The sequence below is a fragment of the Manis pentadactyla genome, chromosome 12, assembly GCF_030020395.1.
Source record: "Manis pentadactyla isolate mManPen7 chromosome 12, mManPen7.hap1, whole genome shotgun sequence".
NCBI lineage: Eukaryota > Metazoa > Chordata > Mammalia > Pholidota > Manidae > Manis > Manis pentadactyla.
In genome coordinates this window covers 2,950,166-2,973,381 of record NC_080030.1, presented here as the reverse complement: position 1 = coordinate 2,973,381, position 23,216 = coordinate 2,950,166, and the positions used below count along the sequence as shown (strand labels likewise).

General features: G+C 55.8%; 1 protein-coding gene and 1 long non-coding RNA gene across 6 annotated transcripts in view; one reads left to right on the top strand and one right to left on the bottom strand.

Annotated features, from left to right (window-relative positions):
- Window positions 1-3,401: 3,401 nt before the first annotated feature.
- On the bottom strand, window positions 3,402-8,100 carry LOC118915251 (uncharacterized). Its single transcript, XR_005026005.2, has 2 exons — window positions 7,418-8,100; window positions 3,402-6,713 (listed from the first exon to the last, which is right to left on the bottom strand). It is a non-coding gene; the product is annotated as an uncharacterized LOC118915251 (long non-coding RNA).
- A 12,476-nt stretch (window positions 8,101-20,576) lies between these two features.
- Window positions 20,577-23,216, top strand: part of NFIC (nuclear factor I C) — a 63,015-nt gene continuing 60,375 nt past the window's right edge. For 4 of the 5 annotated variants that reach the window (XM_036890883.2, XM_036890881.2, XM_036890878.2 and 1 more), the window contains exon 1: window positions 20,577-21,125. In XM_036890883.2, coding sequence (XP_036746778.2) covers window positions 20,592-21,125 — 534 coding nt within the window. In that variant the 5' untranslated portion in view covers window positions 20,577-20,591. Of the gene's footprint in view, window positions 21,126-21,770; window positions 22,115-23,216 lie in introns of those variants that run through there. The other variant, XM_036890889.2, reaches the window with a different exon arrangement.

The following is a 23,216-nucleotide window of genomic DNA, read 5'->3' as shown; positions in this document are numbered from 1 at the left end:
GTGAGGGGGTGGGACAAATGCGGGGTGGGCCCCGATGGGCCTTGAAGGCTGGGCCCTGCAGTGGGGCACTAGGGAGCCGTGAGAGGTGTTTGAGCAGGGAGGGACATGAGCAGATCCCAGGCAGCTGTGGGATTTGGAATGGGGTCCAGAGATCCACAGGGAGGTTTGTCCCTCAGATTGGGGACCTGGGCAGGAGAAGCAGGTTTGGGGAAGAAGATGCAGAGGCTAGAGACCCCGGGCGATGCTCCGCAGGGATGCTGAGTGAGGCGTGGCGAACTCCACAGGGCCTGAAATAGTACACGCATCTCACATGAGCAATAACTGCTTGTTGATGGCGTGGAGGAAGGGGTGTGCGGATGGGTGTGTGAATGGACGGTGGACGGGTGGGTGGGTGGAGGCTAAAGACAAGTGTGCCCTGAGTGTGAAGGGCAGAGGGCCCAGCACAGCCCTAGGAAGCCCCCACGTCAGGGCCAGGCAGAGGAGATTTGGGGGGTTCCAGAAACCAGACGAGTGGCCCCCCCTAACTGTCTCTCTGTGAGGCCTGCCCAGTCAAGCCCTTTCCTGTGGCCTCACGCTCCACGGATGGCTTTGGGACTTGATGTTCCTACACACACACACACACGCACTCACACGCACACACAGGGCTCAGCTCTGGGGGGCCCACCATAGACAAATCAGTGGAGAATTAAAATGGCGCCTGTGTGCTGGTGATCAGCAGCCTCAGCCGGGTCACTTCATGAGCCCTTCCTGGGGATTGTTGGCAGCTGGACAGAGGTGGCTGGGGGCGGGGGGTCAGCGCCAAGCCACCGGGTCCGAAAGGGATAGGAGGGGGTGGTGACTGGGAACCGTGCGGCCAGGGAGAGGGAGAGAGCCGTGAGGGGGCTGTGATGGTGGGGCTGGGCGGGGGGTGGAAAAGGATGGCCCTGTGCTCTCAGGCTGGCCTCTCCTGGGCCCCGGGTCCCTGGGGGTCCTCCCTCAGAGCCTTTAACCATGCACCTCCTCCTGCCCGATGCTCTTTCTCCTCCCATTGGCCTGGGTAGCTCCAGCTCATCTTTTAAGTCAGCACCAATGGCACCTCCTCCAGGAAGCCCTCCCCAGACTCTGTCAACTCCTCCAATCGTTTGCTCTTAGAGGCGTCTGCCCACGCATACTGGAAATCTTATCCTCTGGATCCACGGGGGTAAGAGCAAAACCTTCAGTTTGCCACTCGCCAGCTGTGTGTCCTTGGGCAAGTCACTTTCCCTCTCTGTGCCTCATTTTCCTCATCTGCAACCCGGATAATAGTAATTCCTTCTTATAGGGCTGCTGGGAGGATCAAGTGAGCTATTAGGGGCAACACTGGTATTCATTGAGTACTTACTGTGTGCTGGGCATAGGACTCAGTCTGATCACCAAACCCTTGAAACTCCATTGTAGAGATGGAATCACGGAGGCCCACAGCTAGAGAAATTGACCTAATACCCCTGTTGTGTGCCTGGACCAGGACAATCCCTTCTGCTCTGGGCCGGGCCCCAGCCGGCGCCCCCACAGTCTGTCCTCCCCGTGGCGACCACCAGAGGGCGCGCGTGAGCGCGGGCGGCAGGTCCCCGTCTGCCCACAGCCCCGGTAGGGCTCCCCACTCCCTGGGGGGCAAGGCCCGGGTCCACCCCGCTGCCCTGCCCGACTTGCCCCGCCTCCCGTCCTCCTTCAGGGGACACGCTGCAGTTAAGCTCCGTGTGACTCTGCATCCCCCACAGGACGCCTGCCGTGGTGCTCTCTGCGTCCTCCGCGCTCAGTCCAGGACACGGCACACAGCAGGCGCTGAATAGAGGTTAAGTAAATACACGACCAAATGAACGAATAAACTCCGCACAAATACTGTGCGACAGAACGGTCACTGGAATCCAAGCTCAGCGCCTTCCTCTCCCCCTGCCCTGGCTGACTTCACGACTATTTAAAAATAGTAGCCCAGGGACTCCACTCCTGTCTTTTTAAACTGGCCATTTGCAAGAATTGGTTACGTGCTGGGCAAGACGGATCCGTAGGGCAGAAATAGACCCCGTCACCTTTGAAGGCTTTGCCAGTTAGTGGAGAAATGACAGATTCTTGGGTAAGTTTGGATGGGACAGCTTTAAGAAATAATTGTTTTTTAAAACCACACATCTTATTTTGGAATAATTTTTGATTTAGAGAAAAGTTGCAGAGAGAATCCCCGTATGTCTCTCAGCCCACCTCCCCTAATGTGAAAATCTTTCTTAACAACACAACAAAATCTCTCTTTCTCGCAACCAAGAAATTAACATTAGTAATATGAGCGAAACTCTAGACTTTACTCCAGTTTTATCAGTTTCCCCATTAATTTCCTCTTTTTGGTCCAGGACCCCACCTGATGTTTAGTCCTCCCTTCTCCTTAGGCTCCCCTGGGCTGTGGGTTTCTCCATCTTTCCTTGTTTTTTCATGACCTTGACCATGTCCAGGAGGAGATGCCAGGGGTCCTGAGAATGTCCCCTGATCCGAGTTCTTCCAATGTTTTCTCATGATCAGACCAGGGCTATGGGTTTGGAAGAAGAGCGTGCACAGGTGAGGTGCCCTTCTCAGCATATTCCATAAGAGGTCCCTGATGGGCACACCACACAGCCTGATGTTTATCTGTAAACATCGCCCTGTTCCCCCAATGCCCCGTTACTACCTTACCCTTTGCTTGTTCGTTTTTGGAGGTGAGTCATTCAGTTTAGCAGATTTAGACTCACCTCCAGGAAGGAGGAATATTTACATGTATTTTGTGAAATCCTTCTGCAAGTAATATTGGTCTAGTCTCCTCCATTTATTTATTTATTAAACAATTTATTATGATAGGTATGGACTCATGACATGTTAATGTTGTGCTTTAGTTTATCGTCTGACGCTGCATTATTCATTTTTGCTTCAGTTTCCCTGGCTTCGCCTTTGGAGCTCTTTCAAGGGACTCCTGCGCATGGGACTTTCTAGGCATCAGAGAAATACTTACGTTGCTTCCTTATGCTGTGTCTTTCACCAGTATACATTAGGAAGGAATCAAAGAGCTAGTTATAAAAATATTGAAACATAAAAATATTAGAACAAAATATGGGAGAAACTATTTATAGAAATGGGTTTGGGGATGTCTTTCTAAGTCATCACAAAGGCCCTGAGACCATAAAAAAGACTAATAAGTTTCATTATATAAAAATTAAAATTCTGCATCTGGAAAAAAGAACTGAAACCCACAACAAGGATGAGAGAAATATTTGCAACATAATTGCAATAGACTTTTTACCAGACCACAGATATGCAAAGAGTGCCTGCAAACCAATAAGAAAAGACCAACTGAAAAAAATATATAAAGGACAGAAACAGACTATCCCAGAAGACCTAAAACAGATAGAAATGGATAAAATCTATGAAAAGATACTTAACCTTATTTATAGGAAAAGACATTCACATTACAACTACAATTCAGGTTGCTAGAACAAGTTTTCTTGTATGTGGTGTTGTTTAGCCATAGAGCACTTTCTCAACCAGAAGTGATTTCAACCACAAAGGAATACTCAGTGATGTCTGGAGACATTTCTTATTGTCATTGCTCAAGGGAGAAGGCTAATGGCCTCTAGTGGGAGGAGGTCAAGGATGCTGGTCAACTTTCCACAGGGCACAGAATGCCCCTCCAGCAAAGAATGATCCAACCCAAAATATCAATAAGGCAGCAAGCTCTTCTGTGTACTGTTTGTGAGAATCTACATCTTTTAGAGGCAATTTGGTAACCAAATCTTAAAATTTTGCCATCTCCCAAAAATTAAGATGCAAATACCCTTTAACACCACAATTCCACTTCTTGTAATATATCCTACACATTGGCAAAGATTCATGGCACAGTCTCATTTGTGGTAGCAAAGGACTGGAAATAATCAAAATAAGCCCAAGAGGAGATTAATTTAAAGAAACTGTGGTCTGTGGAAAAAAGTAAGGTGGTTCCTCAAAAAAACAAAAATAGAATTACCACATGATCTAGCAATCCCACTTCTAGATGTATACACCTAAACAATCAAAATCAGGGGCTTAAAGAAATATTTGTACATTCACGGTCATAGCAGCATTACTAACACTAACTAAAAGGTGGAGACAAGCCCAGCGTCCACTGACAGATGAATGGATGCACACAGTGTGGTCCGTGCACATACTGGACTATTACTCAGCCCTGAAAAGGAAGGACACCCTGACACCTGCTACAATATGGGTGGACCTTGAGGACACGGTGCTCAGTGAAATATGCCAGACACAGAAGGGCAGATCCCGTCTGACCCCACTCCGAGGAGGTCCCTGGAGGAGCCCCATCCACACACAAAGAAAGTGGGTGGTGGGGCCAGGGGCTGGGGGAGGGGCTGGGGAGTGAGTGTTTCACGTGGACAGAGCTTCAATTGGGGAGTACAGAAAGTTCTGGAGATGGATGGTGGAGATGGTTGTACAACAATGTGAATGTGCTTCGTGCCACTAAAGTGTGCACTTAGAAATGGCTACGATGGTAAATTTTAGGTTACATATATGTAACTGCAATTTAAAAAAAAGAAAACCGTGGCACATCTATGCACTGGACTGCTGCTGCCGTTAGTAAGCTAGAGGTTTAGCCATTCTGATGGGCAACCTTTTCTGAGAGAAAGCAAGTGATAAAGGATCCGATGCTCACGGGTCCCGCTAGAGGGCAGAGCATGACCACGAGACCCGCCTTCATGCTTTGATCTGCTGTTGGCACATTATTGATGGCTTTCTCTCGTTCATCCTTTTTTGTTGTTGCTGTTTCATTTACCTACGTATTTCTTTTTTCCCATTACCTCCCCCCCATAGGCTAACATATCAGATATTCACTGTACGCCTTTATGTCTGTATCCTTAAAAGATGTATTTTGTTGTAGATTGCAAAGCTGTGTGATACACGTCCAAAGATGATATTTCATGTGTGTAGCTGTGTGCTGATTTAGAAAAGCCAATAATGGGCTGTGCAGAGGTCAGGAGTCTGCAGAGAAACAGAACCAATAGGATGTGTGTGTGTGTGTGTGTGTGTGTGTGTGTGTGTGTGTGTGTGTACAGACATATATCTGTGTGTGGATAGACATAGACAGGTAGATACAGAAATGTAGATATAAGCACATAAAGGCATTTTAAGGAATTGTCTCATGCACTGTGGAGGCTGGCAAATCCAAACTGTGTAGGACAGGCCAGCACACTGGAAATTAAGGTAAGTGTCAATGGTGCAGTCTCGGGTCTGAAATCCAGGCAGGGCAGGCTGGAAGCTCGGGCAAGATTTCTATGTTACAGTCCTGAGGCAGAATTCCTTCTTCACCAAAACCTCGGTACTGCTCTGAAGTCCTTCAACGGATTGCACGAGGCCCACCCACATTGGGGCAGGCCATCCCCATCGCTTAAAGTCAATTGATTATAAATGTGAATCAAACCTACAAAACACCTGCAGAAAAGACATCTCGAGTGTTGGACCTTCTGTCCAGGCACCAGGCCCAGCCAGGTGGACACACGACTCAACCATCACAGGCTGCATTTGATCCAAGGGCCAGCTCCCGTGTGTTTGTTTCCTGGGGCTGCTGTTTGTTCATAGCGGGGCTTAAACAGCAGACATTTACCGCCTCTTGCTTCTGGAGGCAGAAGTCCAAAATCAAGGTGTCGGCAGGGCTGGTCTCGTGAGAGCTGTGAGGGAGAGGTCCCTCCTTGGCATGTCCACCTTGGATGTCCACAGGATGCTCCCCCTGTGTGTACGTCTCTGTCCAAATTTCCCCTTTTTATATGGACACCAGGTGTAATGGGTCAGGACCCAACCTAGTAACCTCAGTTTGGGCTTGATCACCTACTGTAAAGACCCCATCTCCAAATAAAGTCACTTTCTGAGGTCCCGAGCATTAGGACTCCAATTTATGAATTTTGGGGGGACACAATTCAACTTCTAACACCCTGTTATGAATGTAGATGATTCTTTCTCCTTGCTGTATAATATTCCACTGCATGCATATACTTTGGTGTTTTCTTCCATTCTACTGTGGATGGGCATTTAGGCTGTTTCCAATCTGGGGTTCTTTTGAACAAAGCTGCTCCTACGCATGCCTTCTGGTGGATAGAGGTGGCATTTCTGCCCAGTGTGTGCCTATCTCTGTCAACTAGTAGCAACAGTCTGCTTCCCCAAGGGGCTGCCACTGTCCAAACACACACAGGCATACACACTCACGGGCTCCCAGGTCTTCATCCTCATGACCCTTGGTATCATCCATCTTTTTAATTTTTGCCCGTCTCTCTGATAGGTGTAAATGATACCTCTACACTGTGCTATTTGCATTGCCATGGAACTGAGCATGGCTTCTCAAGTGTGGGGGTCTTCAGGCATCCATCCTCTGAAAGTCACCAGTTCATACATGTTGTCCACTTTGCTTTAGGGGTGCTGTCTTTTTTTGCAGTGGTTTTGAGGAGCAGAGCTGCCGTATTGTGCACATGCAGAGGAAACATTTTCACTGGAACTTGTTGGGACTCAGACTAGAGTGAGAATGACTCCCCCCTGTGAAATGCAAAACAGCGGCCCTGGGCAGGAGCTCCTTGTATATTCTGGCTATTAGCCCTGCCATTTCTTCTCCCGTCTTGTCATCTCTCTATTCACTCTGCCCGTAGTGTCCCTCGTGTCACACTTCTTTGTCTTCTGGCTTGTATCATTCTCAGTTTCACCATCTGTAAAACAGCACCCATGGCATCCACCTCCTCACACAGCAAAACAAGTGCCCACAGGCTGCCCATCAGTGCTTTGCAGCCTGTTGCCCATCTGGGTTCTAACTTGGACTGTTAGAAATGACTTAGGGTCAACTGCCTGGCCGGTGGCCTGCACACAGAGGGCCCATGGAGCTGGTAAAGGTTTTGAATGGTGGTGGACATCAGGCACCTGACCATCGGACAAGACAGAGGAATGGGACAGGAGAGAAGAAGGTTAAAGGTTGCAAGAACAGGAAGGAGGGTGCCCTGCTTGACAAGTCTGCAGGGGAGACCCCACAAAAGAGGCTCCTCCTGTCTCTTCCCATTTCAGTTCTCCCTGGTTCTGTGCCAGCGGCAGGGTCGGGACGCCCAGAGCAAGCTGCCTGATGGATTCAATGACTGTGGCGGGGAGGGTCGTTCTGAAGGCTGGGGCCCGGTGGTCAAGATGGGACCTACTGGATTGAGGGGTGGGCCGGCCACCCTGTGGGCCAGTCTGAGGCACATGTGGTGTCAGGGGGCCTCCACTGCTTCTCCTGCCTCCAAGGACACCAGACACCTGCGAGGGGCAGCAGGTAGCCAGGCCAGGGGCTGGGGTGAGCGGGAATCCCTGCCACCCCTCCATCCAGCCCGGCTACTGCTGCTGGTGGTGACCTTTCTCCCAGATCCCAGAGCTGAATAATGGTTACCGGAAAAATAGCTCAGCCAGCAGAGAGGCTGCGGTGCATCCTCCCGGGGGAGGCGTCGGGCTCTGTCCTCTGCCTGGCTGCTGGAGACGAGGGTGCCGCGGCCACTGCTGCGTGGCCTTGGCCCCAGAAACGCCTGCGCCCTGGAGAAGGAAGTCAGCCTTGGACATCAAGGAGCCCCGGGTTCAAACCTCAGCAGTGTCGCTCTTTTGCAGGGTGACCTTGAGCAGCGGAGCCCCTCTTTCTGAGCCTCAGTTCCCTCCTCCGGAAAGAGGGAGCGATGAACCAGCCCCGTCTTGGCTTGGTGAGGCTCAGAGGCGGTTCCCGGAGTGCGCACGGAGCTGGTCCCCGAGGGGCTGTCCGGTGTGGGTAGGCGGTCCGCCCCCTGCGCGGGGCGCCCCCTGGGGGCCTGGCCGGTTCTCGCAGCCGGGGCTCCGGCAGCCAATAGTTAAAGGTGCCTGCCGCGTGGAGCCGGCCGGCCGGGGAGGCCGCAGCCAGCCGGGAAAAGCAGCTTAATGGTGTCCAAGAACGCCAAGCGTCGGGGAAAAAATGGAAACGACAGATTGTACTGTGGTGGGCGCTGCCGTTGAGCCCCGTCCAACGCGGACAGCCCCCCTCCCAACTTCCGAAGCCTTATTTACCGCCGGCTGCGCACCCCGCTAAAGACGCATAACCGCTCAAGCCCACTTCCCAGAAGACAAAGGGGGTCTTGGGTTTGTGAGGGTCGCAAGCCGGCAGTGCGGGCAGGGCCTGGCAGGGGATCTGCCAGGTGGCACACTTCCTGGACCCGCCCCCCACCCCATCCCCGGGCTCGCCCCGCAGAGCCGGCGCCCCCCCAGCTGCGCCTCCACCCCGAGCTTCCCCCGCCGGGGTCGAGGAGGGCCGGGCCTCCGGAGGGAAGTGGCCAGGGAAGCCCCCGGGGCGCGCAGCACAAGAGCGGGGTGCCCGCCACCCAACCCCGGGCGGCCTGTGGATCGCCGGGGCCTGATCCCGGCTCCAGAGGGCGCGCCGTACCGAAGGTTATATAAACCGAACTCTCCCTCAGTTTGTTTAATTCCTTCAGGTCTCCGTCGTCTGTCCGTCTTTAATCGCCTGTTAACCGGGACCCCGGGGCGGGCGCGAGGGCCACCCCTTCGAAGACAGGGTCTGCAGGCCAACCTCCCCCTGCGCGAGGACCCCGGTGGGGCGCCTGCCCCCCAGGCGCGGGCCGGGTGGGCCGGGATCCGGCTCTACGCAGCTCAGACTTGCGACGCCTCACGCCTCCACCTCCAGAAAACAGGGGCCCTTAGGGTCCTGCCCTCCAGGCTGTTGAGAAGGCCAAAGAGCGAGTGTGGTGCACATCAGCGCCCAGTGAACGCAGGCTGTGAACCCCTGGGGGTGTCATGCCCACCCCCACCCTCCACACACTGGAGGCACCTGGGCGCAGGGTTACCCCAGCGCGGGCGGGCCCTGGGGCAGTGATCCTGCGGCCCTCGCTAACTCAGCGTTTGCATCTGTGAAGTGGGGAGGCCACCATGAGCCTCCCCTGCCCTCAGCCTCCGGGAAAGCCCCCCAGGGGAACTGGGGGAGATGGAGAAGCAGGATGAGGGGGTCCAGGCCTGCTGGGCGCAATCCCAAATCCCTGCCAGGCAGCGCCGGCCCAGAGGCCGTCCTGCTTGGAACTTCCCTTTCTCTCCCTGGGCAGACGGGACCTGGCTGGGCGCCGATGTTGGGGTGCCCGCCTCCCCTCACTGCCACTCCTTTGCATAACCCAGCAGCAGCCGGAAGTCACGGTGCCAACGACTCTCCCTCTGTAACCGACTTCCTGCCATTACCCTCCCACCTTGGTCCCAGCCACCCACTCCCCGCCACCCACCCAGGTCACAGCAGCTAAGGGGTCCCATCGCCCCCGCAGAAAGGTACCCCCAGAGGAATGTCCACCTGGCTGTGTCCCTGGGCTGCCAGCGGCTCCCACCACTCTGCTGGGAGATGGCTTGCTCGCTGTCTTCTACTTGCAGCTGGAGGCCAGAGGGCAAAGGGCAAAGGCCAAGGAGTCCCCTTTTCAGATTGAGAGCAGAAGTTGCCCCAGCTAGTGGAGGAGTCACAAACATCCAATCTGGCAGGACTTCAGAGCAGCTGGGCCCGGGTTGATGGCAGACAGGGAGACACCAGCCCTTCCCCGGGAGGGAATGTGGGGGACATGAGAGGCTGCCTCCAGGGACACCCCTCCAGCCAGCGGGGCAGCCAGCCAATTACAACAGCCACAACCATTATGTGACTGCGCTTCTTTTACAGATGGGGAAACTGAGGCATGGAGCGAGGGTGCCACCTGCCCAAGGCCACAGGGTCTGTGAGTGGCTGAGCTGGGGTTTGAATCTTCAAAACCCTGATTGCTGGGACCTTGGGGGTCAGGGAGGGAGGCCTGGGTGGGCTCTGTGGGGCTGGAAATCATGCCTCACACTGAGGCTCAGAAAACAAGCGACTTGTCCAAATTGCCACATGACAGTGGGAAATGCCTGAGCTGGGCAGGCATGGGGGGTGTGCAACCAGGGTCCCCCCGCCCGTGACTTCCAGCAGCTCCACCTTGTGTGGGCCTGGACCCCGGAGCTCAGTCTCGGAGGTGCAGGAGAGATCTGAGCAAGCCCTCAGAGGCCGGGACGTCCCAGCGTGTGTGGGCAGGCTCCGGGGTTCCAGGCGGCGCCCGGCCTACACCCAGGTCCCCATGCCAGGCCCGCCGGCCAAGGGGTTGGGCGGAGGCCCTCCCAATCGCCTCCATGGAGGTCTGGGCTTGACTCCGGCCACCACACTCTGGCCTTCTCCCTGCCCCCAAAGGGTGCCAAGCCCTGTCCCACCTCTCTGCGCAAAGCCACGGGGCAGACACGGAGCGGAAACGGGATTCCAAGCAGCTCAGCCCACTCCAAAGCCACATCTGGAGGATTTCAAAGAATTCAGGGCACCGGCTCTCCGGCCGGCCAGGAGTCCCACCGCCCACGCGTGGGAGGCCTTGTCTCTCTGAGCCACAGCCTCCCGTCTTCCTCTGAAGTGCCCTCATCACCTGCTCTTCACTCTGTGCCGCTGTCCAGGGCAAATGTGGCCAGAGGAGGAGAAGAATTGCACGCATTTCCTGCCCCACAGGGAAGGGCCACCAGGTTTCTAGCCTGGGTCTCTCTTGCTGCTTTGCTTCCCCTCCCAGCAGGGAGGAGCCCTGAGCATGTCAGTAGCAATGCATTCCGCCTTCTGGGGGGCCAGGGTCCCCAACTCTGCAGAAACGTGGGCAGCAGCCTCTGAGCATGGGATCGGGTGCCCCCCAGCACCACCATCCCGTGGTGCCTGCAAGGTGCCGCAAGTCGTGTGAGCTGGCAACGTGAGCACGAGGCTATGGCACCCAGAACAGATGTGGACTGCTCTGGACCTCAGTTTTCCCATCTGTAAAATGGGTGCAGTAGGACCACACACACACACACACACACACACACACACCACCCCCGCCAACTCCCAGGGCAGCTTTGAGGACCAAACAGCAGAGTGGGCAAAGGATTTCATTCAAGCTCTGGTGCCCAGCAGGCTCCCGTCAATGTTGGCTATTTATATCCCTATTATGATATGGGTGAGTTTGTCTACACCGCATGCTGGGATGCCACCCAAAGCGGCAACCCCAGAACCCAGGCTGACGAGTGAGCATAGAAACCGGCTGTGGCTTTGGAAGCAGGTCCCTGGGTGGGTGACAGGTGGTTCTCTGTCCCAGGCAAGCAATGGTGTCTGGGCCGCAGGAGCACCCACTGTGTGCTCTCGTGGAACCCAGGGCAGTGGTTGCTGGGCAGAGAACAGAGTCCCGGGCAGGACCAGGGCACTGACTTGGAGTCAGGCTCAGTGAGTGACCCTGGGCAGGTGACTCACTTTGCACACCTAGGAAATGGCTGTCAGGAGCCAGCCTGGCACACAGTAGGTGCACAGTAAGTCTGCTGTGCTTTCATTGTCCCTACCTCCCAAAGCTGTCATGAGGATAAGCGCCTTATCAGGGCCTGGACCACAGCAGCGGGCCAGTAAGTGCTTGTTGAGTGAATAATAGTGATCAGATAGCCCTTTTCTGGCCCACAACGTTTTCCAGCTTCTAAAACGGCTAGACCCTACTGCAGGTTTCTCCACCTCAGCACTGGGGACACGGGGCGGGTCATCCTGGGCACTGGGGGAGGTGAGCAGCATCTCTGGCCCCCACCCACTCGAGGACCACTTACAGATGTCCCCAGAAACCACCCAGTGTCCCCTGCGGGCAGAACCACCCTCCTGAGAGGCACCGCACAGAGGCCTCATTAGCACCCACTGCAACCCTTGGGAAGTGGGGATTAAGGCTCAGAGAGGGGCCACACGGCACAGGGAGCTGCAGCCGGCGCTTGCCGCAGCCCCGGGCCTCCGCGCTGCACGTGACTCTCGGCCCCCCGGGGAGGGTGGGCAGTCAACCCCCCGGCCGCGCCAGGGTTCCAGGAACTGGCAGAAGGAGCCCAGGGCATACCAGTTGCAACATCTGAGGGCGGCACCCTGGCATGCCTGGGCAGTGCCGCCGCCTCGGCCCCGAGGGCATGCCAGGAAAGAGAAAGCAGCCCAGGATTGGGCTGCGGGACAAGCGGCGGAATCTCAAGCAAGGGGAGGACGGCTGGGGCAGCGGCGCCCGTGTGGAGACTGCGCGTGCCTGGCCAGCCCCTCCGGAGGTGCTGGGTACGTCCTGGCCAATGTGGAGGCCCGAGTCAGGCCACGCCCGCAAGAGAAGCCCATTGGTCCAAGGAAAGCGTTGGGGTGGATCCTCGGGTTTCTCAAATCCTGCACTCTAGGCCCTTACAAAGAGTCTGCTGCCTTTTAAGAGGAGGGTGTTTTGGGAGCACCCCACTCCGATACATGCCCCAGAGCTATTATCACCTTATCAGAGTCTTACTTAAAAGTCCAGTAACCCACTCATCAAGCATTTATTGGGGATGTGAAGATGAACAAGGCAGATGTGGAGAAAAAGCCCCGGTGGAGGGAAAGCGATCCTGGCAGAGGGCAGAGCCCGCGCAAAGGCCCTGGGACAGGACCAGGCCTGGTGCGTCGTCCTCCTTTGTCATCCTGAGGGCAGCCGGGAGCCGTGGAGGGCTTTAGACAGTGGGGAGGTGTGATGGGCGGGCCACCAAAGACTGGGGCTGGGCCAAGGTCCTCCTTCTTTGCGCCGTCATCTCCACGTCCACCAAAAGGCGGGGGGGGGGGGGGGGGGGGGGGGGAACAACCGACATGGAGGGCTGATGTGAAGGTAAAGACACTTCCCGCGAGGCGTCTGGCCCAGAGCAGGTGCGCAGCCCACTGGTCAGGCCCCATCTTCAAGCCCCTGGCCCCTCCCAGTGCGCCCCTCCCTGGTCCCAGGCTCCCTCCGTCACCCCCACAGTCCGTCCTCACAGTAGCCACCAGAGGGCGCCTGTGAGCACCAGAGTCAGGCGCCCCACTCCCCACAGCCCTCCAGGCTCCCACCTCCCCGGGTACAGAGCCTCCCTACGGCCCCTCTCCCCTCCCCTCCTCCCTCTCTCCTTGCTCCCCCTACTCCAGCCCCAAGGGCCTCCTGGCTGTTCCTCCCACCTGCCAGGTCTGGCTCTGCCCCAGGACCTTTGCACGGGCTGTGTCCTCTGGAACACCCCCCCAGGTACCCACAGAGCTCCTCCTTCACCTCTTTCAGGTCTTAGATTCTTAAAACTGCTCCTCCCACTTCCTGACCCCCCACTTCCCTCCCAGCTGTATTTTTCTCAGTGATGAGTCACACCACCAGCTCCCTGTACACCCTACTTCTGCACCTTGTTGCCACCTCTGTCCCCAGCTAGATCATCAGCACCATGAGGGCAGGAGTTTGGACTCCTTTTGTTCACGGCTCCATCCTCAGTGCCCAGAACACCTCCTGGCACACAGCAAGTGTTCAGTAAATATGGATGAATGAATTAATGAAGTGAATTAATGAAAGCCATCATTACCTTGACCCCCGCCAAGTTGCAGCTCAGTGTCTTGTCTCCTTCCTGAACCCTCCCCTACCCCACCCCCAGCCATGAGGAACCCCCGGGGTTCACTGGGCTGAGAGACGGCTGAGCAGGTGTCGTGAGGAGGACCAGGCAGGGGACCCCAGCCCCTCCAGGGCCTGGATAGGTCCCTGTGTGCTGGCGGGAGGGCAGCCACCTCAGCAGCCTCCAGCCACCTCGCCACGCCGACAGCCTGGCAATGTGTAGGTCCACACGCTTTGCCTCTTGAACTAGAGGAGGGGAAGAAATGGGCAGCGGGGCGCCTGTCCGTAGGAGGGCTTCGGCTGCCCAGCGGGCCTTGCTGAGCACTTGGCCGGCCCTCAGTCCTCAGAAGCGCTCTGGCCCGGGTCCATGGGGGTGTGCGGATGTGTGGAGGGGTCTCAAACCCCTACCCAGCTCAGACGAGCCGGGCCAGCCCTCTCCTACTCCGCTTAGGGCTCCTGCCCCCTGCTCCCAGAGCTCTCTGCCAGGGAAACCCCGGTGCTGAACAGATGAGCTCTGGGAAAAAGAGAAGGGGTGCAGAGCTGAGCCCCAGAGGGGACCAGGGGTCCCTGGAACAGCCCTGCTGCCTTTCTGGAGGGGAAGCCGAGGCAGGGTGCTCCTCCCTGCCTCTGTGCCCAGGATGAGGCATGCCATCCTCGGAGGGTCCCCTGGTTTGGCCACGTGGCGCTTGGCACAGGACAGCACGGAAGGGTGGAGACCTGGGCCCGCTGCCATGTGAAATTCCTCCCGGCAGCCGTGGAGGGGTGACGGGAGAAGACGTTTTTGTTTTTTTGTTTTTTTCTTTTCCAACAGAATCAAAGAGGAGAGAGAGCAGTTGACAGGAAGAAGGCACCCAAGCCGAGGCTGAGCTCACCCTGAAAAGCGCACCACTGGCCTGGCGCTCGGGGGCTGCGGGTGCCGGAAGAGGGGAGGCTGTTCTCGTCTTGTCCCCCCATCCCTGCATTTTGCAGAAGAGGGGGCAGCCTCCTCAAAGGACAGCCTTCGGGGCCGCTCTGGGTGCTGCAGCCCCCTCCCACGCAACTCGCCTTCGCTCGGGCTGTTCCTTCTGCCTGGAACGCCCTTCCTGCCCAGCCTGGTATCTTCCTGGGCCTGGTCTTCTGTCCTCCTGGACCTACAGGGCCGAGAGGAGACAGGTCAGAGCATGAGGCCAAAAAAAGAGAGAAAAAAAGTCAGTATACAGATCCTGTCTTTATTTGGGTGTGATACTTAAATTGTTGTGGATTTCCTGCATTTGTTTTGATTCTTAAGAAGACTGCATGAAAAGATGAGCTGTCTTGATGGCTGGGTTTTTGGTGTCCCTTCCCTTAAATGTTGCCACCTGCCCTCCCATAGGCGCCCACTTCCTCACCTTCATTTAGGGCCTGGGAAACTAGCTGGTGCCGGATCCAACCCGAACCCCAGACAGGGTTCTTGGGCAAGGAGAGATGCGCAGGTTGGCCCGGCTACGGGAGACAACCCCACACAGGCCAGAGCAGCAGGCCTGGAGGGACCCACTGGACCCCTGTAAGCTGCTCATTGGCTCCCTGCTCAGGGGACTCCTGCAGCGGGTGTGCAGGGAAAGCCCGTGTGGCGGCCTGGTCCTGGAGCCCACCTTGGGGGGCATGACTCCCGCAGACCTGTTCTCACCACCTAGCGGTCTTGGGTCAAACAGCTAGTAAGGATTCCACTGCCTGCCTCAGGGACTGTTCATGCACCAGATGGGATAATAGCTGGAAATGGCTGCCTACACAATGTAAGCTGTTTATGAGGGCTTCAGGGCCACCCGTGGGCCTCAATTTCCTCACCTATAAAATGGGCATAATAACACCTGCCAGCGCTAAACTCCCAGGGCTCTGGAGGATTCATGAGGGAATGAAGACGTTTTGCAGAGAGCATGGCTAAAGGCTGAGAAAGTTCTGTAGAGGAGGGGACAGTGGCTTCTGTGGACACCCACTTATAATGACGCTTCATGGAGAAGGAGGCAAAGTATAGCAGAAAAAATAATTGGCCATCCCCAGTGATGTGACTGCTTTCCTCTTGGCCCTGTGTCCCCCTGCTCTTTCTCACAGCTAGCAGCTAGAAGGTAGGACCATCTGGGGCTTAGGAAGATAGGCCTTGTGAGCCAAGGTGCCCTGCTTCAAATCCCAGGCTTACTGTGTACTAGCTGTGTGACCTTGGGCCACTCCCTCAACCTCTCTGTGCCTCAGCTTCCTCATCTGGACAGTGGGAACGACGACACCACCTTCCATGTGGAGCTGTGGCAATGAGTCACAGCAGGGGCAGGATTTGTTCCTCCTGCATGTGAGCTAAGAAATGTTTTTACACTTTTAAATGGTTGGAAGAAGTCAGGATACTAATATTTTGTGACATGCGACAATTACATGAAATTCACATTTCAGTGTTTGTAGATGAAGTATTATGGGCCCATTTGTCCTCACGCCATCCCGGGTGTCTTTCAGTCCTGGAGAGCCAAGGGCAGAGCTGAGTAGGAGCATCAGAGACCATCTGGTTGGCAAAGCTGAATATATTTACTCCCTGGCTACTTACAGAAAACATTTTTCATGTCCCAGGTTGCTCTGGGCAGTGCTGGGCACAAAGCAAGCTGGGCACAGATGTGCCTGTTGTGAGCAACTGGTTCCTACAAAAATCGCATGCTGTTATTTTCTCCTTTAAGGAGAAACATCTCTCCCACAGCACTGACAGTTCTTGGAGGCCTGCGTTTCTCCACAATCCTTGAACTTTCTTCCAGAATCCCCTACTGTTGGGCACTTAGGTTGTTCCCAGTTGCTAAGGCCGAGCTGCTGTGAACAGCCTCCTTCTCAAGGTGGGTCTGTTTCTCTGTGATGAACACTTCTCCATCATTGACCTCCTGCCAGGTCTTGCTCTAGGCACTTTACAAATATTAAACTATTTAATTTTTGCTACAGCTACTGTGATCCCCACATTTTACAAATGGGCAAAGTGAAGCTCAGAGAGTTGAGGTGACTGGCCCAGAGTCATGGGATTTGATGCTGGAGACCCAACTACACCATCCAGAGGACAGGCCCTGGAATCTGAGTGTTGCCAGGAAACTTGGCAGAAACAGGGAGGCAACCATCGGGCCTGGGGTGGCGGGGCCAGCCAGGTTCTGCGGAATCCTCATTGGACCTGCCCCCACCCCCCACCCCCCTGCCATCTGACTGGCACCCTCCCCATCACTCGCTGGGTCTGAAACGGTGAGTCTGCCCCTCTGTTCAGGCAAGGCTGCCAGATCCCTTGTGGCGGGTGTGTCAAACGGTGCAACCGCTTTGGAAAACAGTTTGGCAGGCTCCTCAAAGTTAAACACACACCTACCACTGTGGGATCTAGCCTTTTACTCCTAGGTCTTCACTCAAGAGAAATGAAAGCCTATGGTCATGCAAAGAGACTTTTACGTAAATGCGCTTAGCAGGCAATCCGCCACTCCCAGAAATTGACCCAAGAGGAATGAAAGCAAATGCTCACAGCAAGGCTTGTGTGCGGACGCTGATGGCAGCTTCCTTTGTAACAGTCCAGGACTGGAAACAACTCGGATGTCCATCAGTGGGTGAATGGACAAACCCGTTGTAACAGGGCCAGATGGTGGAGTGCTAGCCAGCCACAAAGAGGCGTGAACTGTGGCACATGCGGCAACGTGGGTGAACCTCAAAATGATTCTGCCGCGTGAAAAAAAAACAGGCAGAAAACAGCGTTCTGGACACATGGCCTCACCTGGTCATTTACCTACTGTTGACTGCTTTTGGGCTACAAAGGCGGAGCTGAGTAGTCAGTAGCTTTGGGTAGTTAGTAACCCTCTGGGCCTCAGCTTCCATATCTGCAAAATGGGGCTAGGCATACCCGCACCCCACAGGTGGAGGCATCTGTCACTATGATGCTGTGTGGCTTCATTTATGTTCCTCTTACATAAATGATAGAAGCATGACTTTATCACTAAGTGATTTGGGTTTTTTGTTTTTGCTTCCATAACAAAGCATCTTGGAGGTTCGTTTGCATCAGTGCTGAGGTTGAGGAATGCTGATGTGTGTGTGTGTGATTCTTTTTAAATATGTGTGTTTACATATGCAATATATTTAACATTTAATATATTCACATGATATACAAATACACATTACATAAAATAAGTTATATATGGGTATATAATGTAATGCATAATGCATATTTGATACATATCATATATAAGCCACTGTACATGTGTACATATAATATATAGAATACACAGCAAATATTTAATACATATACATTTTATATAATACATTTTGTGTGTTTATATGTAAATATTCATGTATTTAATACATTATATACAGCTATATATATGATCCTTCTTTTTTATTTTAAGTGGGATTTTACAGGCCTTTGGTCCCTCTGAGATTTTCATTCATTCAACAAATATTAACTGAGCACCTACTGCATACCAGGCACTGGTCTCAGTGTCAGGGACACAACCATGGACAGAATAGATGGACTCTCCCCACCCCCAACATGTAGTTGACAGTTTCCGCTCAGCACATTCTTCTTTTGAGTTAGTGAGTTAGCTACTTATTTGGGCTTTAGATGCTAAAAGGATTTTAATCCCAATCTGACTCATGATTTACTCTCATCATTGTTCTGTTTATTAGTAAATTTAAAAGCTTGGTAATAGACTAAACACCCACACACTCAACACCACCAAGATAAACAGAACTTCATGAGCAACTGACACCCCAATTCTCCCCAGCCTGCTCCCTGGGCTCCTCACCACAAAATTAACTGCACTTCTGACTCTGGAATGTACCCTTTCCTTGCCTCCAAATAATGTATCTCTAATAGGTATTTCCCCAACAAATGGTGTTTCATCGAAGTTACTGTAATTTCCTAAAGAGGGATCATGCTGTGTGCAATATTTTGGAGCTTCCTGTTCCATTAAATGTTATGTTGCTAAGTCCATAAACATTGTTTGTCGTGGCTGAATAATATGCTGTGGGGTGAATTTCCCATGATGCACTTCTCCATTCTCTCCATGATGGGCATTTATTTGGGTTGTTTTGGGTTTTTGCCTTCTTCCTCGTTGGATTGATGAACATTCAGGGGCATGTTTCCTGCAGCAACAAGCAAGAATTTCTTGTGGGTATGTATCTGGGAGAGGAAAGGCTATGTCATGCGGCACATGAATGTTGTGTTGTGATTAATGTCGGTCTGTTTTCCAAAGTGGTTGCAGTGTGGAAGAGCCTGTGTACCCACAGCCTCTCTGAAATTTGGTATTGTTGGATATTTTAAATTTGGGATGATGACATAGGTATACAAGGGGGCCCTGGTGTGGCTTTGTCATCCTGTCCCTCAATCCCTAAAGAAGTTAAACATCTCTTCATGCACTTTGCTGGCCCACCATGTTTCCTGTTTCACAATATGTTCATGCTCTTTGCACATTTTTCTTTGGTGTAATTGTCTTTTTCTTATTGGGACTTTATTCTTTTTAAAAGGCTGTTATCATAGTCTGTCAGAAGGCTATCCCATTATTTATAGCATGCATTCTAAATGGGGCAAAAATTTATTATGGGGGGGTGAATAAACCTTACCTTTCTAATAGACAAAGCAGATATACATTCAGCATGTAAACAAACATACAGTGTATCTGTGGTATTAAAATTTCAGGAAGAGTAATTAGAGGGAAATGTCTAGGGAAGCACAAGGGGGTAATGAAAAAAGTCTGAAAAACACTGATTCATAGCAATTTTCACATGTATATGGCAAGCATAATTATCCTTGGGGGCATGCGTATGTTCTCCCAAGTTCAAGATAGATTCCCAGAAGTTGGACCATAAAGTCTGAACTTGTCTTAGGCCTCTGCCATGCGTGCCAAACTGTTTTCCCAATTTGTACACACATTTACCTCCAAGCAATTTATGAAATGCCTGTTTCACCACATCTTCACCAGCATTGGGTTTTATCAATTTGAAAATCTTTACATACTTTAATGAGTGCCAGGCGTGGTATGTTCTTATTTGTTATCCTTTATTTGGCCTCTTTGAGGCTGCACATTTTTTATAGGTTTGCTAATCAGTCTGTCTCTTAAGAATGTTCTGTGTTGGAAGAACTGCAGGGAAGGGGATCCTTGTTATATAGTGGTAGATGTTCAGCTGAGTTGTGTCCTACAGTTGTACAGAAAGCAGAACTTATAAGTGATGAAGCTGACTGTTTAGGGAAGGAAAATTTCCAGGCAAGTGTAAGAGGTGTAGCCTGGTTTCTTATTGCTGCTTATACTAGAGTGTGAGAGGAAAGCCAAAGATGCGGGGGAGAACTGTGAGGCAAAAAGGAACCAGGAATGATGATTTGGGAGGTTCTCAGCCTATTCAGATTACACAAGAAACTAAAATTAGGAGATTCCATCAGAGAACCATCATTACCTACCAGCTAGATAATCTTGAGCAAGACTCTAAATCTCTCTGAGCCTCAGTTTCCTCATCCGTGAAATGGGGGTAGAGGTACTAGCACCCCCCCCTCATAGGGCTACTGGGAGGGTAACTAGGTAGGCTCATGTAAAGCACTTAACACCCATGGGTGGCCTTGTGGGGAAAGTGATGGGTGGGGGGCTGCTTCTGGGCCCCACTGACCGCCTTATGCATCTCCATCCGGGTCTGGCTGCTATCAACCCCTCCGCCCCTCCCCTCGCTTTCTCTCCTCCCAGGTACCTAATTCCCAAGACAGGGGAGGGATGGAGGATTCCAGTTGAGGATTAACAGAGGCAGATTAGACCCGGCAGCTCGGCAGAGAGAGAGGATGGGGGTCTTTATCCGCTTAACCCTTCCACTGCCAGAGCCAGAGCGGGAATTCCCATCCCACTTCCTTTAGCTTCAGGTTTGAGAGAAGCCCACCTCCAGAACTTTCCCCCTCTCAGCAGGGGAGAACCATGCGGAAGGCATCAGGATTAGGGTCTGACATGCTGGTCGACCAGGGGTAGAGGAACTCCCTTTCTGGGCCTCACTTTTATCTTCTCAACAATTGAGAGCATGTGCAGATGAAGTATGCTTACCGCAGTGCCCCAGACTGAGCGCTGAGATCGGCTACACACAGCCTGTACTTACTGAACACCTACTATTGGGAGCGGCTGGTGTCCTCACCATTTGCCCGAGATTCCTCAGTCCCCAGTGCGCCCAGCATCGCACCCAGAACCACAGAATCAGCTTCCAGAGTCAGCCATGGCCCCAGAAAGGCCGTCCAGGGCCTGGTTCTCCTTCTGGGGTGCTGCCTGCCCCCACACTAAACCCTGGCGTCAACCACTGCCCCAAAGGGGCACTGGAACCCCAGTGCGGGGCACTGGGGTCGCAGGCAGAAGGAAACCCGCTGAGGAAGATGATAACAGAATCTCCTCCACCTCATCAGGCCTGGGGAGCCCCCCTCCCCTCGTCCCGCAGCTGCGCCCGACGCAGAGCCTGGGCGGGGGGAAGGGGGCGGTGCCTACTCTGCGGCGGCCGGAGGAGGGGCACTGCGGGAGAGCTCTTGGGGTGGGGGGGCTGCGGCACCGCGTCCCAGCCCTCTGCGGCCCGAGTGGCAAGGGCGGGGGCGCTGACCCTTGTCGGCCCGGCCCCTCCCCAGCTGCGGAGGCCGGGCCATCAATCCCGACCTGGGGAGGGGGCGCCCGCTCACCCCACCTATGGAGCCGCCGCGCGCGCTCCCCGCCCCTGCCCCGTCTGGAGCCCCTGCGCGACCCTCAGGGGATCCCCGCCCCCCAGGTCTGTCGCCCTCGGTGTCCGAGTCTCTGTCTGTGCTCCCATCTGTCCGGTCTCCCCGCTTGCGTGCTTGTGCTTGTATCCGGGACACCTGCACGCACGGGCCACTGTGGCTGGCACGGTGGCCTGGGGGAGGGGCCCTGGGGGTCGCTGTGTGGGTCAGCCCGGGCTCTGGAGTGTCTATGATTGTCAATCTGTGTGAGTGTCTAGGCACACCCTGCAGGCTGCGTATGCGACAGCGGGAAGGCTGCGGTTGTCTGAGGGACACCCCGCAGGCTGTGAGCGTGTGGGTCGCCGTGTGTCTGGGTGACACCCGCAAGCTGTGAGTGTGAGTCTGTGTTCGCGGCCTCCTGCCGGAGGTGTTTCTGTCGGAGACACCCCGCCGAACGTGAGCGGGGCTCCCAGCGCGTCTGGGTGACCCCCTCAGCCTGTGTGTGTCTGTGGCACAGGGGGCGCGAGGGTGCGGGTCCGCTCGCCGCTGTGCCTTGCGTCCGTGTCGGAGTGGAGGAGGCCCGGGCCGCCAGTGTCGCTGGCCGTCTGCGTGCGTGCGCGCGTGTGTGTGTGTGTGTGTGTGTGTGCGCGTGTGTGTGTGTGTGTGCGTGTGTGTGTGTGTGCGTGTGGGCGCGCGCGCGCCGCGGCGAAGGTAGATCCGCTCCCTCCGAGGCCAGCCCAACCTGGGCCCCGAGACCCGCCGCCGCGGCCGTTCGCCCGGCCTCCCCTGCGCGGGCCGGGCTGGGGATGGAGCCGCCGCCGGGGCCGGGACGCCGAGCCGCCTGAGGCACTGGCGGCGCGCAGGGCCGGGGGAGGGCGGGCCGAGGGGAGGGTCCTGCGAGCTGGGGGGGCGGGCGCGACGCGCCCCCTCCCTCGCGCGCTCGCGCCCTCCCCCGCGCGCCCTCCCTCGCCGCCTCCTCCCGCCGCCTCCGGCCCCCCCTCGCCGGGGACCGAGCGCGCTCGCTCCGGCGCCGGCCTCGCCTCCTCGCAGCAGCGCCATGGTACGTCGCCGCCCCCACTTTCGTTTTCGCCCGGGGAGTTTTGGGGTGGTGCGTGGGCTCCGGGCGAAAGTTGCAAGGTCTAGGAGGACGGGAGGTGGGGGGCGCCTGGGGGAGGGGCTCGTTGCGGGGCGCCCCCCTGCCCGCCGCCGCGGGACCCCCGCCCGCCGTCGCCACCCCCCCCATCCGGCCGGGGGCGGAGCTGGCGCGCGGGGCGCAGCGGGGGACCCCAGGTGGGGGGCCCCTGGCGGGCGCCTCGGAGTTGACGGGGAGGGCGGGGCTCCTGAGCGAGGGTCCCCCCCCCCCAGGCCAGGCCCCCGCCCCCTCCCTGGCCTGGCGGGAGGCCGGAGGGCGCGGCCCGGGGCGCACGACCCTCAAGAGCGCAGCCCTCGGAGAAGCCGGGGCTGGGGAGGGGGCGCCCGGAGGGGCCGTGACGGGCGGGGGTCGCGGCAGCCCCCGTGGCGCCCTGGCCCGGGCCGAGCGCGGCGCGCCAGCTAGCGGAAAATGGCCGCTGCGGAGGGGCGGAGAGCGCGCAGCGGCGGCCGCCGGGCGCCTTGAACTTGGAGCCGGGCGGGCGGCCGCGCTGGGCGCCGTGCGGGGGCCGCAACCCCTCCTGCCCTCGCGCCGCTGAGCCCCGCCCCCGGCTGACCCAGACCCCGCCGCGGCGCGCGCCGGTCCCCGGCCGCGAGGGTGACCAGGTTGCCGCCGGGCGCGCCCCAGGCCCGCTAGCGTCCGTGGCTGCACGTGAGGGCTCCGGTGTCTGGTCTGCGGGGGTCGGTGCATCCGCACTGGAGGGGGTGCGTCAGGGGGCTCCTGTGCTCCCTAACGGGTCAGCGCGGGACTCAGGGGATGCGTCCCGGTCGGTGCCGCTATGTGGTCCCGGCCTGGCCCGTGGGTGCGTGTGTCTCAGGGCGGGGGGTCCCCTGCTCCATGCATCTGTGTGTGTCCGCGCATCCACGTGGCTGCGTGTGTTGTGTTTGGTGTGTGTGAGAGCACCGTGCGGCCTGGGACGGCGTATATGTCTCGGTCTCCCGTGCCGCGCGTCCCCGTGTGGCGGGGCTGCGTGTCCCCGGGAGCCCTGATGTCCCCGGGTGACTGTGGGGGG